At 44.3% G+C, this 16420-nt stretch overlaps 1 protein-coding gene across 3 annotated transcripts in view; it reads right to left on the minus strand.

Annotated features, from left to right (window-relative positions):
* LOC139556003 (spliceosome-associated protein CWC27 homolog) overlaps positions 1-16420 on the minus strand; it is a 53163-nt gene that overhangs the window by 4839 nt on the left and 31904 nt on the right. Inside the window, exons 6-7 of one of the 3 annotated variants that reach the window (XM_071369579.1) lie at positions 7559-7666; positions 6653-6765 (exon numbers count right to left, since the gene is read on the minus strand). The exons of 1 other annotated variant lie outside the window; for it this stretch is intronic. In XM_071369579.1, the coding sequence (XP_071225680.1) occupies positions 7625-7666 (42 nt within the window). In that variant the 3' untranslated portion in view covers positions 6653-6765; positions 7559-7624. Of the gene's footprint in view, positions 1-6617; positions 6766-7558; positions 7667-16420 lie in introns of those variants that run through there. One more of the 3 variants, XM_071369501.1, reaches the window with a different exon arrangement.

The following is a 16420-nucleotide window of genomic DNA, read 5'->3' on the forward strand; positions in this document are numbered from 1 at the left end:
GTGTGTGTGTGTGTGTGTGTGTGTGTGTGTGTGTGTGTGTGTGTGTGTGTGTGTGTGTGTGTGTGTGTGTGTGTGTGTGTGTGTGTGTGTGTGTGTGTGTGTGTGTGTGTGTGTGTGTGTGTGTGTGTGTGTGTGTGTGTGTGTGTGTGTGTGTGTGTGTGTGTGTGTGTGTGTGTGTGTGTGTGTGTGTGTGTGTGTGTGTGTGTGTGTGTGTGTGTGTGTGTGTGTGTGTGTGTGTGTGTGTGTGTGTGTGTGTGTGTGTGTGTGTGTGTGTGTGTGTGTGTGTGTGTGTGTGTGTGTGTGTGTGTGTGTGTGTGTGTGTGTGTGTGTGTGTGTGTGTGTGTGTGTGTGTGTGTGTGTGTGTGTGTGTGTGTGTGTGTGTGTGTGTGTGTGTGTGTGTGTGTGTGTGTGTGTGTGTTAGCAGAGCGATCTATAAAGTAGAGTTTGTAGACCCAGACACAGTTGGAATAGTTTCTAGTCCCCCGGCCCAGACTTGACTTGGGGAGTCTGACCTGTAGTAATGTTCTAGTTCCTGTACCAGTGCTCTCAGAGTGGCACAGACATCTACTCTACTGGCTGGTGGAGTGTTGTTCTAGACTAGGACTACGTTCCAAATGACACCCTATTCCCTAGCTGGTACACTACATTTGACCAGAGCCCTGCTAACTGATGTGGCTCACGCAATGGAATGTATTTTTTGTAATGTCAGTTGAGTTGATTCAACAAATCACAGCACAGATTGATGGGTACACTTCCTGCTTTGCTCCCATGGGTAGACTTGCAATGGCTGCCAATCCACCCATTATGCCATTATTGACTTGAATGGGGATGCCAGTTCTATTCATTGTATTTCTATGGTCACAGCTGATTTTCTGATGCTAGCTCTGTCTGGGCAGAGAGACCAGGCTATGCAAACACGCATGCACACTGCTGTCGTCATTGTCTTCAATAAATTGTTATATCTGAAGTATTGGCACGACTTCAGGTGCCAATACACACAGTCGTGTTTTAACTTCCAGCAGCCGCTCCACAAGGCGCCTCTCACGCGCACACACACGGAGACACACGCAGCAGCAGAGAAGAGAAACATTACATTTAAAAACCTAACAGAAAAGGGCCAGAAAGGTGACTGGCTGGGGGAGAAAAAATGTGATATTCCATATGAATCTGATTTGTCTGACAGAAGGAGCAGTATGAGCCAACAGACTAGTCTGATTAGTCTGACAGAAGGAGTGGTGTGAGCCAACAGACTAGTCGGATTTGTCTGACAGAAGGAGTGGTGTGAGCCAACAGACTAGTCTGATTTGTCTGACAGAAGGAGTGGTGTGAGCCAACAGACTAGTCTGATTTGTCTGACAGAAGGAGTGGTGTGAGCCAACAGACTAGTCTGATTTGTCTGACAGAAGGAGTGGTGTGAGCCAACAGACTAGTCTGATTTGTCTGACAGAAGGAGTGGTGTGAGCCAACAGACTAGTCTGATTTGTCTGACAGAAGGAGTGGTGTGAGCCAACAGACTAGTCTGATTTGTCTGACAGAAGGAGTGGTGTGAGCCAACAGACTAGTCTGATTTGTCTGACAGAAGGAGTGGTGTGAGCCAACAGACTAGTCTGATTTGTCTGACAGAAGGAGTGGTGTGAGCCAACAGACTAGTCTGATTTGTCTGACAGAAGGAGTGGTGTGAGCCAACAGACTAGTCTGATTTGTCTGACAGAAGGAGTGGTGTGAGCCAACAGACTAGTCTGATTTGTCTGACAGACTACAGCCCTGAATGTGGCCTCCTCACTGTAGGGTCCATCACATTCTATATCCTCACCCTGTACGCTCTAAAACATTACAGAAACATCCCTATACTTACAACGCATGTGTGTTTTCTATGCATCTGTGAGTTTCTTACACAGTGGCAACCCAAGGTTGTGTTGTGTGAAAACATGCATTAGGAACGACAAACCCTAGATCATTGTTATTCTAACTTCCGCGACGCATATAAGGCCCTCCCCCGCCCTCCTTTCGGAAAAGCTGACCACGACTCCATTTTGTTGCTTCCAGCCTACAGACAGAAACTAAAACAAGAAGCTCCCGCGCTCAGGTCTGTTCAACGCTGGTCCGACCAATCTGATTCCACGCTTCAAGACTGCTTCGATCACGTGGATTGGGATATGTTCCGCATTGCGTCCAACAACAACATTGACGAATACGCTGATTCGGTGAGCGAGTTCATTAGAAAGTGCATCGGCGATGTCGTACCCACAGCAACTATTAAAACATTCCCAACCCAGAAACCGTGGATTGATGGCAGCATTCGTGCGAAAATGAAAGCGCGAACCACTGCTTTTAACCAGGGCAAGGTGACCTGAAACATGACCGAATACAAACAGTGTAGCTATTCCCTCCGCAAGGCAATCAAACAAGCTAAGCGTCAGTATAGAGACAAAGTAGAGTTGCAATTCAACGGCTCAGACACAAGAGGTATGTGGCAGGGTCTACAGTCAATCACGGATTACAAAAAGAAAACCAGCCCCGTCGCGGACCAGGATGTCTTGCTCCCAGACAGACTAAATAACTTCTTTGCTCGCTTTGAGGACAATACAGTGCCACTGACACGGCCCGCTACCAAAACCTGCGGACTCTCCTTCACTGCAGCCGACGTGAGTAAAATATTTAAACGTGTTAACCCTCGCAAGGCTGCAGGCCCAGACGGCATCCCCAGCCGCGTCCTCAGAGCATGCGCAGACCAGCTGGCTGGTGTGTTTACGGACATATTCAATCAATCCTTATCCCAGTCTGCTGTTCCCACATGCTTCAAGAGGGCAACCATTGTTCCTGTTCCCAAGAAAGCTAAGGTAACTGAGCTAAACGACTACCGCCCCGTAGCACTCACTTCCGTCATCATGAAGTGCTTTGAGAGACTAGTCAAGGACCATATCACCTCCACCCTACCTGACACCCTAGACCCACTCCAATTTGCTTACCGCCCCAATAGGTCCACAGACGACGCAATTGCAACCACACTGCCCTAACCCATCTGGACAAGAGGAATACCTATGTGAGAATGCTGTTCATCGACTACAGCTCAGCATTTAACACCATAGTACCCTCCAAACTTGTCATCAAGCTCGAGACCCTGGGTCTCGACCCCGCCCTGTGCAACTGGGTACTGGACTTCCTGACGGGCCGCCCCCAGGTGGTGAGGGTAGGTAACAACATCTCCACCCCGCTGATCCCCGCTGATCAACACTGGGGCCCCACAAGGGTGCGTTCTGAGCCCTCTCCTGTACTCCCTGTTCACCCACGACTGCGTGGCCATGCACGCCTCCAACTCAATCATCAAGTTTGCGGACGACACTACAGTGGTAGGCTTGATTACCAACAACGACGAGACGGCCTACAGGGAGGAGATGAGGGCCCTCGGAGTGTGGTGTCAGGAAAATAACCTCACACTCAACGTCAACAAAACAAAGGAGATGATTGTGGACATCAGGAAACAGCAGAGGGAGCACCCCCCTATCCACATCGACGGGACAGTAGTGGAGGGTAGAAAGTTTTAAGTTCCTCGGCGTACACATCACGGACAAACTGAATTGGTCCACCCACACAGACAGCGTTGTGAAGAAGGCGCAGCAGCGCCTCTTCAACCTCAGGAGGCTGAAGAAATTCGGCTTGTCACCAAAAGCACTCACAAACTTCTACAGATGCACAATCGAGTGCATCCTGTCGGGCTGTATCACCGCCTGGTACGGCAACTGCTCCGCCCACAACCGTAAGGCTCTCCAGAGGGTAGTGAGGTCTGCACAACGCATCACTGGGGGAAAACTACCTGCCCTCCAGGACACCTACACCACCCGATGTCACAGGAAGGCCATAAAGATCATCAAGGACAACAACCACCCGAGCCACTGCCTGTTCACCCCGCTATCATCCAGAAGGCGAGGTCAGTACAGGTGCATCAAAGCAGGGACCGAGAGACTGAAAAACAGCTTCTATCTCAAGGCCATCAGACTGTTAAACAGCCACCACTAACATTGAGTGGCTGCTGCCAACATACTGACTCAACTCCAGCTCACTTTAATAATGGAAATTTATCAAAAATGTATCACTAGCCACTTTAAACAATGCCACTTAATATAATGTATATGTATATACTGTACTCTATATCATCTACTGCATCTTGCCATCTTTATGTAATACATGTATCACTAGCCACTTTAAACTATGCACTTTTATGTTTACATACCCTACATGAAAGCCAATATACCTGATATGTATCTTCTGTATGGCGCAGGGACTGTGATGCAGAGCTCAGCCCCGCTTCTGACAGGGCATTATTCAACCCGCTCCTTTGTTGTCCACTGTGTAGTGTAGTGCTGTGCTCAGGAACGGCCTTCACAACACGGCTTCACACACACACACACACACACACACACACACACACACACACACACACACACACACACACACACACACACACACACACACACACACACACACACACACACACACACACACACACACACACACACACACACACACACACACACACACACACACACACACACACACACACGGAAACAAAGTTCTAAATAAGAGAAGAGAAAACATGCCCCTGTTAGAGCCATCTTTTCAATTGTCTGGCAGTCTGTGTTTCTCTGAGGATAAGGAAACTAAAAGTGAAGGCTGACACCCAGGCCATACAGCTACATCTATCTAATCTAGACCAGTTAGTCAGCAGTGTGGCAAGTCGTTAAGGAGCCTGTGTTGTGATGACTGGTGTGAGGGGAAAATGATGTATTCACCTTATTTGTTGGCTATGTAACAATTATTTACTTAACGAACAGTAAGATATTTCTGTCCTGCTAATGTTGTGTTTTATGGTCTCCACTCTAGCACCCTGCAGCTAGTCTGGGTGTTGAGGACATGGGTTCTACTAGAGATAGCTTGAAGCTGGCAATTGACTTGTGTAGGTGATAAAAACCTAAAAGCTAGCATTCTATACACAAGATGTGGTGTGTGTGACTGGAGATAGAGAGAGCCTGGAAGAGTTGAGACAATGAGGGATCTGGGAAACTAATTAAAAGACCATCCTTTGTAGATAAGCCACCTTGGTTATGGGAAGGTTAAAAGTGACTGACTAAGCAATCTTGGTGTCATCTATATAAAGACTGTGCATCGTCTGTAAAGGCTAGACTCTCAGCCTAACAGTTGGTCAAGACTGCTGGGCTGACGGTCTCATTATTGCAATAATTAATCGATATTAAATAAACATGATCGTTTGAAGAAATGACCAAGTCTCTCTCAGTACTGAATTTCCACCACACTGGCCATTAACAGACATAACAGGTCAAAAATCAAATCAAATGTTATTTGTCATATGTGCCGAATACAACAGGTGTAGGTAGACCTTAGTGAAATTCTTACTTACAAGCCCTTAACCAACAATGCAGTTTTAAGAAAAAAGCAAGAGATAAAAATACCAAATAATTAAAGAGCAGCAGTAAATAACAATAGCGGGGCTATATACAGGGGGAACCGGTACAGAGTCAATGTGCGGGGACACCGGACACCGGTATCAGGGCCTTCCTCTGATACCGCCTGGTATAGAGATCCTGGATGGCAGGAAGCTTGGCCACAGGGATGTACTGGGCCATACGCACTACCCTCTGTAGTGCCTTGCGGTCGGAGGCCGAGCAGTTGCCATACCAGGCAGTGATGCAACCAGTCAGGATGCTCTCGATGGTGCAGCTGTAAAACCTTTTGAGGATTTGATGACCCATGCCAAATCTTTTCAGTCTCCTGAGGGGGAGTAGGTTTTGTCATGCCCACTTCAGGACTGTCTTGGTGTGCTTGGACCGTGTTAGTTTGTTGGTGATGTGGCCACCAAGGAACTTGAAGCTCTCAACCTGCTCCTCTCAACCTGCTCCATCAGCTAACTTAATGATGTTGTTGGAATTGTGTTACAGTACAGGGGGTAGATGGATGGTGGATGGGCTCCAAATGGCACCCTATTCCCTATTCAGCCCATAGGGCTCTGGTCAAAAGTAGTGCACTATATAGGGAACAGGATGCATGGCCCCTGGTCAAAAGATGGGTGCCATCTGGGATGCAGTGGTAGTGTCGTAGTACTGCTGCTTGCATGCCCAGGGTGGGAGAGAAGCTCTGGTCTTAGATAGAGGACAACTGCAGGATAGAGTTGCCCCAAGTAATTCATGATAATAAGTTAATGGATTTTATAGTGCTTTCCAGATGTGTAAAGCTCATTAGATTATATGAGTGTATTGAAAAGTGGACGCCTGGTCCAATAGTTAGTGGATAAAGGTTAGATCTGAACCAAGGCACTATGCAAATTCTCTCATCTTTCCATGATAAGCAAATTAGTCAAATTCAATTGTTTGAGAGTACAGGTCATTTATAGACTGGATAATCTGCATAGTACCATTACACTTTGTTCAGAATGTATTACAAGTCACTAATCATAAGATTAGTCTCTGCTGAACTCCAAAAATGTATGTAGGTCTCTCTTGCAAAATATATTTCATCTCAAATCAGACAAAATGGCCAAAAAGTCAAGCTTTTTAACTTTGCTTAAATAAAACATTGAGTTTTTAAATGTACCCACAACATACCATCCTTTTTCATCATCCTCCGCCAGCTCCTCAGGGTCCTGTCTCAGGGTCCTGTCTCAGGGTCCTGTCTCAGGGTCCTGTCTCAGGGTCCTGTCTCAGGGATGGCTGAAGACAGCTTGGACTTGAAACGGTCCAGCAGCGCCATCGTCTACGGGACAAGCAGGTTAAAGGTCATTGGGTCACTAACACAAATCTTTCACCTCAACCCCCGGTTGTATCAAGGAGAGAGACATTGCTGGTAATCTATATGTATTTGACTGAATGATGCCATCATTAACGTCATCAACACCGTGATATACAGTAAGCTCCTACTGACCTCATTGAATGATGGAGTGTAGAGAGTGAATGACACCCGATATGAACAGCTCAGTTTTGAGTAATGACACCCGATATGAACGGCCCAGTTTTGAGTAATGACACCCGATATGAACGGCTCAGTTTTGAATAATGACACCCGATATGAACGGCTCAGTTTTGAATAATGACACCCGATATGAACGGCTCAGTTTTGAATAATGACACCCGATATGAACAGCTCAGTTTTGAGTAATGACACCCGATATGAACAGCTCAGTTTTGAATAATGACACCCGATATGAACGGCTCAGTTTTGAATAATGACACCCGATATGAACGGCTCAGTTTTGAGTTATGACACCCGATATGAACAGCTCAGTTTTGAATAATGACACCCGATATGAACGGCTCAGTTTTGAATAATGACACCCGATATGAACGGCTCAGTTTTGAATAATGACACCCGATATGAACGGCTCAGTTTTGAATAATGACACCCGATATGAACGGCTCAGTTTTGAATAATGACACCCGATATGAACGGCTCAGTTTTGAGTTATGACACCCGATATGAACAGCTCAGTTTTGAGTAATAACACCCGATATGAACGGCTCAGTTTTGAGTAATGACACCGGTCTGTTACCTGTGTCTTTCTGCTGGATCCCTTCTTCAGTTTGTTTCTTCATGTCTTCATATTTCTTCTTGCCATTCAGATATTCCGCCACCGCCTCGCTACCCGGCTTATTTTCCTCTATAGGGACACAGTAGTTAGCAGTCTGTTCATAGTTAACTAACAGACAGTTTGTTAACTAGGAGATCCTCAGCCATGGCCTCGCTCACCGGCTTATTTTCCTCTACAGGAAGTTAAAAACATAGTAATTAATAGTTGGATATACTCTGACATAGCCCTGCTGTCTGTCTGGCTTCTTGTCTCCTACAGGAACTTACTACGTTTAGTTATTAAACAGTTAATTAATGCGCATCCTAGTTAATTGGGAGAATAGTTCATCGGGACAGAATGCAGAGGAAATAACATCCAACATGTAAATAATCATCTGAAGCGCTGCCTCATTAGTAAGACAGAGGGTGTGTCTGAAAATGCACCACACTTATTCCCTATATAGTGCACTACTTTTCACCACAGCCCTATGGGCCCTGATCAAAAGTAGTGCACTACATAGGGAACAGGGTGCCATTTCAAACGCAGCGAGAGACCCGTTGAGTCACAGTGACAAACACAAGGTGAACGGATGTGATCTGAGGGAATGCTCCACTACAGTGCCTGCTGCATGGCCAACAGATCCAGCAGGATGAATGATGGGCTCACAGTTTAACAAGGAAAGCCCTCTCTTCCTGCTCTGCGCCAGAGCCAGCCACATCCAACCTATTGGAAATGTTCCCAATGAAAAAGAAAGGAGGAAAAAGGGACTGAATGCTTCAACTTCAGCCTTGAGACTGGATGAGACTGCAAAGGGAAAGTATACCTCTGGGCAAGGAGGGTTTCAATGAGAAAAACAAGTGGCTCAAATAAGTGGATATAACCTTGTATTATTCAAGCATAACGATACTTACAAAGCACAGTAGCAGGTCTAATTACTACTTCAATTCAGTATCTGCACACTGAAATAAACCTTGGTACTTTGCCAAGAGAGGATACAGAATACAACACATCCAAACTCTGTAGAATGTAGTGCCCTTAAAGAGATAAACATGGAAGCATCCATAAACAGTGTCAGTTGAGATTTGGATGAAGTCTAAATGAAGGACAGAGCGTACTGCCTCCAGTAACGCAGGTTTTGGCCCTGCTCTTTCAAAGGAACCAGCTGATGACAGGTGAGGGATAAGCCTGTTGGCTGGCCAAGTGGCCATGGGAAGACAGGAGAGAGTACTCACACAGAATATATGAGAGAGGAGAGAGAGAAACCTTGAGTGCAATGCTTACTGTTCATTTCTAATATTTTTTTGTTGATGCTGTTAAATTCGTTTATTCTCAGTTGTTTAGTTCACTTCACTTGCTTTGCCAATGTAAACATGTTTCCCATGACAATAAAGCCTATTTGAATTTAAATGAGATAGCGAGAGTGTGTGTGTGTGTGTGTGTGTGTGTGTGTGTGTGTGTGTGTGTGTGTGTGTGTGTGTGTGTGTGTGTGTGTGTGTGTGTGTGTGTGTGTGTGAAAGAGAATGAGCGAGAGAAAGAAAGAGACAAGGGAGAGAATGAGCGAGATGAAAGAAAGACTTGAGGAACGTTTCCCACACCCGAGACACAACTAACAATCACACTTAGCAAAACACAGAACATGTTAACGATAAACAGTAAAATTCCCAACATGCGAGGGGAGAGAGCAGATCAAGCTGTAAGACTGGTTGATATGATATGAGAGTGAGACAATCTGGGTCAGGACAACCATCATACCCATTCCTCTCTCATCTCTGACTGACAGGGCCAAGGCTACAGCGGCTATAGGGCCTGAAACCCTTGTACAGGTGCAGGTGCTGAAAGAAACGTGGAGCAGAGAGGCCGCGACACACTAACCCTCCACTCTCTTGTTCATAATGCTAATCTTTATGTAATTGATCACCTGGCCTAAAGGTACGGTAACAGAGAGTGCTGAGAGCTAAGCAGAAACAGAGGGAAGGGGGCCATATGTGAGATAATTGGTGAAACCTGACATAAATTCACTGGAACCAGGTAAGACCTGAGAACAAATTGTCATCTGTGAGGGGTGAATGAAGTGGGGGGGTATAGATCACAGCTCAGTGTTGCAACACTGTTTCTATACTAGGTCAAATTCCACATGCAGAGCCTTGGGTGTAAAGGATCATCTTCCAATGGATTCTATAAACTACAGTGGGCCATCTGCAGGTGAAGCAATAACAAAGCATTCTCCCTGCTCGTTTTGGTAAAAAGCTGAGGACTGGGGATGGAGAAAAGTAACCACTCTCAAATGCATAGACAAAGTTATGGATGCATGGACTGACCATCCTTGATATCAACATTATAGTTTTAACTACACTCACGGCATTTCAAAGATACATACTTCGAAATCAAATGGGTACATTTCATAATGTGTAAGTCCAAAAATGGATGTAGCAACAGCAGATTGGACAGAGAGAAAGAAACCAACTTCTTGTTCTTTCAAATGGTTCATGTTGCTTTGACATACAGTACATGTCAAACGTCTGGACACAAGGGGTTTTCTTTCTTTTTTACATTGTAGAAAATAGACATCAAAACTATGAAATAACACACATGGAATCATGTAGTAACCAATAAAAATTGTTAAACAAATCAAAATAGATTTTATATTTGAGATTCTTCAAAGTAGCCACCCTTTGCCAAGAGTGTGCAAAGCTGTCACCAAGGCATTCTCTCAGCCAGCTTCATAAGATAGTCACCTGGAATTCATTTCAATTAACAGGTGTGCCTTGTTAAAAGTTAATTTGTGGAATTTCTTTCCTTCTTAATGCGTTTGAGCCGATCAGTTGTGACAAGGTAGGGGTGGTATACAGAAGATTTGGTAAAAGACCAAGTCCATATTATGGCAAGACCAGCTCAAATAAGCAAAGCGAAACGACAGTCCATCATTACTTTAAGACATGAAGGTCAGTCAAGGCGGAACATTTGTGCAGTTGCAAAAACCATCAAGCGCTAGGATGAAACTGGCTCTCATGTGGACCGCCAAAGGAAAGGAAGACACAGAGTTACCTCTGCTGCAGAGGATAAGTTCATTAGAGTTAACTGCACCTCAGAAATTGCAGCCCAAATAAATTCTTCACAGAGTTCAAGTAACAGACACATCTCAACATCAACTGTTCAGAGAAGACTGCGTGAATCAGGCCTTCATGGCCGAATTGCTAGGGAAAAACCACTACTAAAAGGACACCAATAAGAAGAAGAGACTTGCTTGGGCCAAGAAACACGAACAAAGGACATTAGACCGGTGGAAATCTGTCCTTTGGTCTGATGAGTCCAAATTTGCAATTTTGGTTCCAACCGCCATGTTTTTGTGAAACGCAGAGTAGGTGAACGGATGATCTCCGCATATGTGGTTCCCACCGTGAAGCATGGAGGAGAAGGTGTGATGGTGCTTTGCTGGTGACACTGTCAGTGATTTATTTAGAATTCAAGGCACACTTACCCAGCATGGCTACCACAGCATTCTGCAGCGATACGCCATCCCATCTGGTTTGCGCTTAGTGTGACTATCATTTGTTTTTCAACAGGACAATGAGCCAAAACACCTCAAGGCTGTGTAAGGGCTATTTGACCAAGAAGGAGTGATGGAGTGCCTCATCAGATGATCTGGCCTCCACAATCCCCCGACCTCAACCCAATTGAGATGGTTTGGGATGAGTTGGACCGCAGAGTGAAGGAAAAGCAGCCAACAAGTGCTCAGCATATGTGGGAACTCCTTCAGGACTGTTGGAAAAGCATTCCAGGTGAAACTGGTTGAGAGAATTCCAAGAGTGTGCAAAGCTGTCATCAAGGTAAAGGGTGGCTACTTTGAAGAAACTCAAATATATTTAGTTTTGTGTAAAACTTTTTTGGTTACAACAGATTTCCATATGTGTTATTTCATGGTTTTGATGTCTTCACTATTATTCTATAATGTAGAAAATAGTAAAAAATAAAGGAAATCCTTGAATGAGTAGATGTGTCCAAACTTTTGACTGGTACTGTATTTGTGGAAATTAACCATTTCTGACATGAAATAATTTAAAAGTTTTGCTGACTTATGTTTGGTGGTGGCATGTAGCCTAGTGGTTAGAGCGTTGGACTAGTAACCAAAAGGTTGCTGGATCAAATGCCCGAGCTGACGAGGTACAAATCTGTCGTTCTGCCCCTGATCAAGGCAGTTAACCCACTGTTCCCCGGTAGGATGTCATTGTAAATAGGAATTTGTTCTTAACTGACTTGCCTAGTTAAATAAATAAAATAAAATGTACTGACTGGAGAGGAGACTCCTTCCCTTGATCAGCATAAATGAGGCAAACTGGTGTGGAGTAAGGCAGTGACTGAATGGAGTCAGTACATAAAATACTGGAGATTTTTCACCATTTTGTGATCTAGATCTTTTGTGTAAATTGGACTCTACTTTGATAATGAATTCATGAACTAATGAGAGGGAGAGATGGGAAGGGATGAGAGAGATGCTGAGATGAGAGAAAGAGAGAGCGCACAGAAAAACAGAGATGAGATGAGAGTGAGAGAGGGTGTGGTGGGTGGGGGGGAACCTGCATGTATGTTGACGTTTAGTGTCTCGAGGCGTTAATGTGCTTGTTTTAATCTCTGCGATCAGACGCCCAGGTAGTGATGTCACAGCGGGGGCAGACAGTGAGAAAAGAGCCAAGTGGTTCCAGTGGCACACTTATTTCCATAACAGCCCTCTGATGTCACAGACTCAGAAGACAGGCAGGCAGACTCAGTCACCTGGCTACTGGAGTCATGGTTATTCTGACTAGCAGGTAACGGCCCCAGACACCGACAGGACACACTGATGGGGGACAAAATAAACGTAACGTGTCGAGGACAGACCTCCTGTGTCTGGTCCTGTCATTTATTAAGAGCTACTGTAGTACTGTATAAGTCCTTCTGGCTGGAACACTGGGCCGCTGTCAGAGAGGATGGTATGTTAGGCATGTGATCATCATTCCAGGATGTGAGAAATGGTATTTAGCACCCATGATCACAGGTTGAGGCCTATTCTTCAGAGAGATTTTAAAAACTAGCTCTTCTTTAGATCATAATGCTGTAACTGTACTTTACCTTCCACTACTTGGTGTCTATAGCCAAGCATAGGCCTGAATTATATGGCCAGCAAAACATACAGGCCTGCTTTACCAGGGAGTAATGAGTCTGACCAAACCGATCCATAAACAAAATGTTGCTTGTTCATTCTCCAAACAATTTTAAGTGCTGTGAAGCCGGGCTGTACGGTACACGGTGTCCTCACACAACTTCTGACATCTAGGCTAAACTCTAAATTCATCCAGACAGTCTCAACTCATTTTAAAGCAGTTGCAGCATGGGTGTGTCTGAAATGGCACGCTATTCCCTATATAGTGAACTCATTTTGAGCAGAGCTCTATGGGCCCTGGTCCAAGGTAGTGCACCACAGGGAACAGGGTGCCATTTCAGACACAGGCCATGAGTTTGTTTTCTCAAAACGCCTAATTTGACTGAGTTCATACAACAGTCTTTTCTAAACATACGGTCAGCCTCTATGTTCATCTCTACTTAAATACACAAAAGTTCCCAACATTTAGATGTACAATTTTGTCATTTATTTGTGGGGGGAAATGTAAACACTTCCTGTATTGAAACGGCACAAACTGACATTTGTAAACTCTATTGCGTGGTGTTTTGGTCTTTAGCATTTTTTTACGTTGAATTTGAACGTTGAACTTGTAAACCGTTTCAGCAACAAAGTTCTGCTCTTAAAAATAAATGTATGCAAACAATAAATCTGCAGTACTTAGTTGGATATAACACTAAAAAGAGTATTATTACAAGAAAAAACATACACTAGTCTATACTTTCTGGACAGTGAAGTCAAACACCAACTTGGACAACATCCTTCATTCATCAAAATGATCTTCGAGACGATTGTATACTTCCTCTACTACCCAAGTATAGCATCATTACTATCTAATTTACTTGTAGTGCATTTAAGGTTTAAAAAGGCCTCTGAGGTTTGTAATTTCCACTTTGAAATTTCAGACTTTATTTTACCTTATGAAAATTATATCAAAAAATGTACCCTACAAAAATGTCCATTAATTATAATCCACATAATAATAAAAATGTCCTGTTGCTGCAGGATTATTTTCCTGCTGTAGCAAACTGGCTCAAATTAAGATCCTACCTCTGTAGCAACGACTCTGCTGCAACATGACAATTAAGCTTCTGGTTTGCAGATAAGATATGGGGCCTGATTCAATCCCTCCAGATATTGGGTTCCCAGGGTTAGTACACTGCGACAATGCACATTTGTATTAATGACAGCAAATGAAACAATGTTTACTATATAAACCAAAAAGAAACCCAATTGTATGATTCTCTCCAGAAGTGATATTAATTATATAGGGGTCCAAAGTTACGAGGAGAATCAACTGACACAACGGTCATAACTTTGGTGCCTGTCTCGTGTCTTAATTACTGGAGGCCAACAAGACTCTGCTGCTGTGACTACAACTCCTACAGTAGAACTACCATCATTCTAACGGTTCTAATATAGTCTGTTTAGAGTGAACAGGCATTTGGGGTTGGGTGGCTATCATTTAGGTCGAGGAAACCATGCAATTATTCTAATTTCACAAGGCATTTAGCCCACGAAAATACTCCAAATTCTGACCAATCATGGGATTCCCTTAGCAGAGACTTGTGAAGTGTTGGGCTGGGGCCACTCTACAGGCCTCCTCCCCCGAGTCAACACGGATGTCTGCTCTGCTGTTCGAGGTGCAAATCTTTCCCTTTGATTTATGAAAGCAAGAAGTGATCTCCTTCCATCTTTCCCATTCACCCCTAGCGCTCTGCCCCCTCGCAGCAGCCCGGGACTTGCAGGATGCTGAATGATGACTCCCTCGGGGCGCTACACGAGGAACTCACTTCACCCTCTCCAGCTGTTGTCACTAACTACTATATTTGAGTTTGATGGCCATTCTAACTACATTCTTCCCCTAGCTGTCTCCTGGGCCTTGGAGAGCTACAAATCCCAGGCCTGATGTGGGTTGTTGTGGACGACAGACACCTCTTCGTTAGGGAAGCAGGCTCCTCTCTTGCCCCAATCAACGCCTTTTCAAGACGAGGCAGAAACTTGTGAACTGACAGAAACCTAAGTTAAATCTAAGTCAATTGAAGTTTTTTTTAAATTAATTTCTTCCACATCCACAATTTGACTGACAAGGCGCCATTGAAATAAAACACGCTGTGCACACAGGCATAACCTGTATAAATAACTCAAAGTGGTCAAAAGAATGTTGCCACACCATTGAGGGTGGGTATAAAACAGACAGTGACGCTCTTATTTTTGGCTCTCAGAACCAACACTTATTCCAAGAAAGAAAAAAAATCAGACTAAAGGAACATGCTATAATTCATCTTGAAAATTGAAGAGATAATAAAAAATAAATTATAACTCAAAAAGGTTCCTAATGTCTCTTTTAGCACTCTGCTGGGTGAATTCTGAGGAGACAGTTGGCTTTTTCATTTCAATATGACTCCACATGCCAAGAGCGGGTAGTGGGCTGCTGCTGTTGCTAGTGCATGAAGGAGGAATGCGTTTGCTTTTGGGACTGAGCACAAAGAATGCTGTTACAAAACAAAATGAGATCAGTTTGTGTCTGGGATCAGATCCATTTGTGTCTGGGAACAGATCCGTTTGTGTCTGGGAATAGATCCGTTTGTGTCTGGGAACAGATCCGTTTGTGTCTGGGAACAGATCCGTTTGTGTCTGGGAACAGATCCGTTTGTGTCTGGGAACAGATCCGTTTGTGTCTGGGAACAGATCCGTTTGTGTCTGGGAACAGATCCGTTTGTGTCTGGGAACAGATCCGTTTGTGTCTGGGAACAGATCCGTTTGTGTCTGGGAACAGATCCGTTTGTGTCTGGGAACAGATCCGTTTGTGTCTGGGAACAGATCCGTTGTGTCTGGGAACAGATCCGTTGCTAGTGAAAATAGCCTCTACTAACACCTAGGAGAATAACATGCATTGAATGACGGTTTTCTCTCACATTGCATTAACATCTAATTTAATATACAATATTTTCCATTCTAAATTACATTAGTGATTTGAGGTGATAAGTTAAAACGGGAATCTTACAGCTAGAAATAGGCATTTCAGTTCAGTTAAACTCTGTGTTTAAACTTCAGGGCCGGTATCCACAAAGTATCTCAGAGTAGGACTGCTGATCTAGGATCCATTTAATCTAATCAAATATGATCTGAACGGACAAACTGATCCTAAACCAGCACTCCTACTGAACAACCCTTTATGGATACAGGCCGAGGCTTTCGTCTGCCACTAGCTTAACTGACCCAGATAGATGGAGCTCCCCTTCTTTGTTTTTCCTGGTATTTTGTTGGAGATTGCAGAGTACATGGTGAACATGCCTCCTCCAAACAGTCCATGACCCATCTTGGCCAAGCAGCCAAGGTGGGGTGTACATCCCAAATGGCACCCAATTCCCTACATAGGTTCACTACTTTTGACCAGTGCCCTAGTGCGCTATATAGGGAATAGGGTGCCATTTGGGACACAGCCGGCGAGGACTCCATCCAAGCACAACGTGCGCAAGCAGGACCGGAATTCCATTCTCTGAGATTTCATTCTCTTCAAAAATAAGACAAAGAGAAATCTAGAACACTTCCATCTTGTTGTGTGTGTGTTCATCAATAGTGTGTTTGGCAAGCTGAAAAAACGATCTAGATGTGTTGTTGTTCTTGAGCAAACTGTTCGGTCACAATTGAAATTTATCAAAAGCCGCTCTGAAAACATTTGAGGG

Source organism: Salvelinus alpinus, chromosome 1, assembly GCF_045679555.1.
Source record: "Salvelinus alpinus chromosome 1, SLU_Salpinus.1, whole genome shotgun sequence".
NCBI lineage: Eukaryota > Metazoa > Chordata > Actinopteri > Salmoniformes > Salmonidae > Salvelinus > Salvelinus alpinus.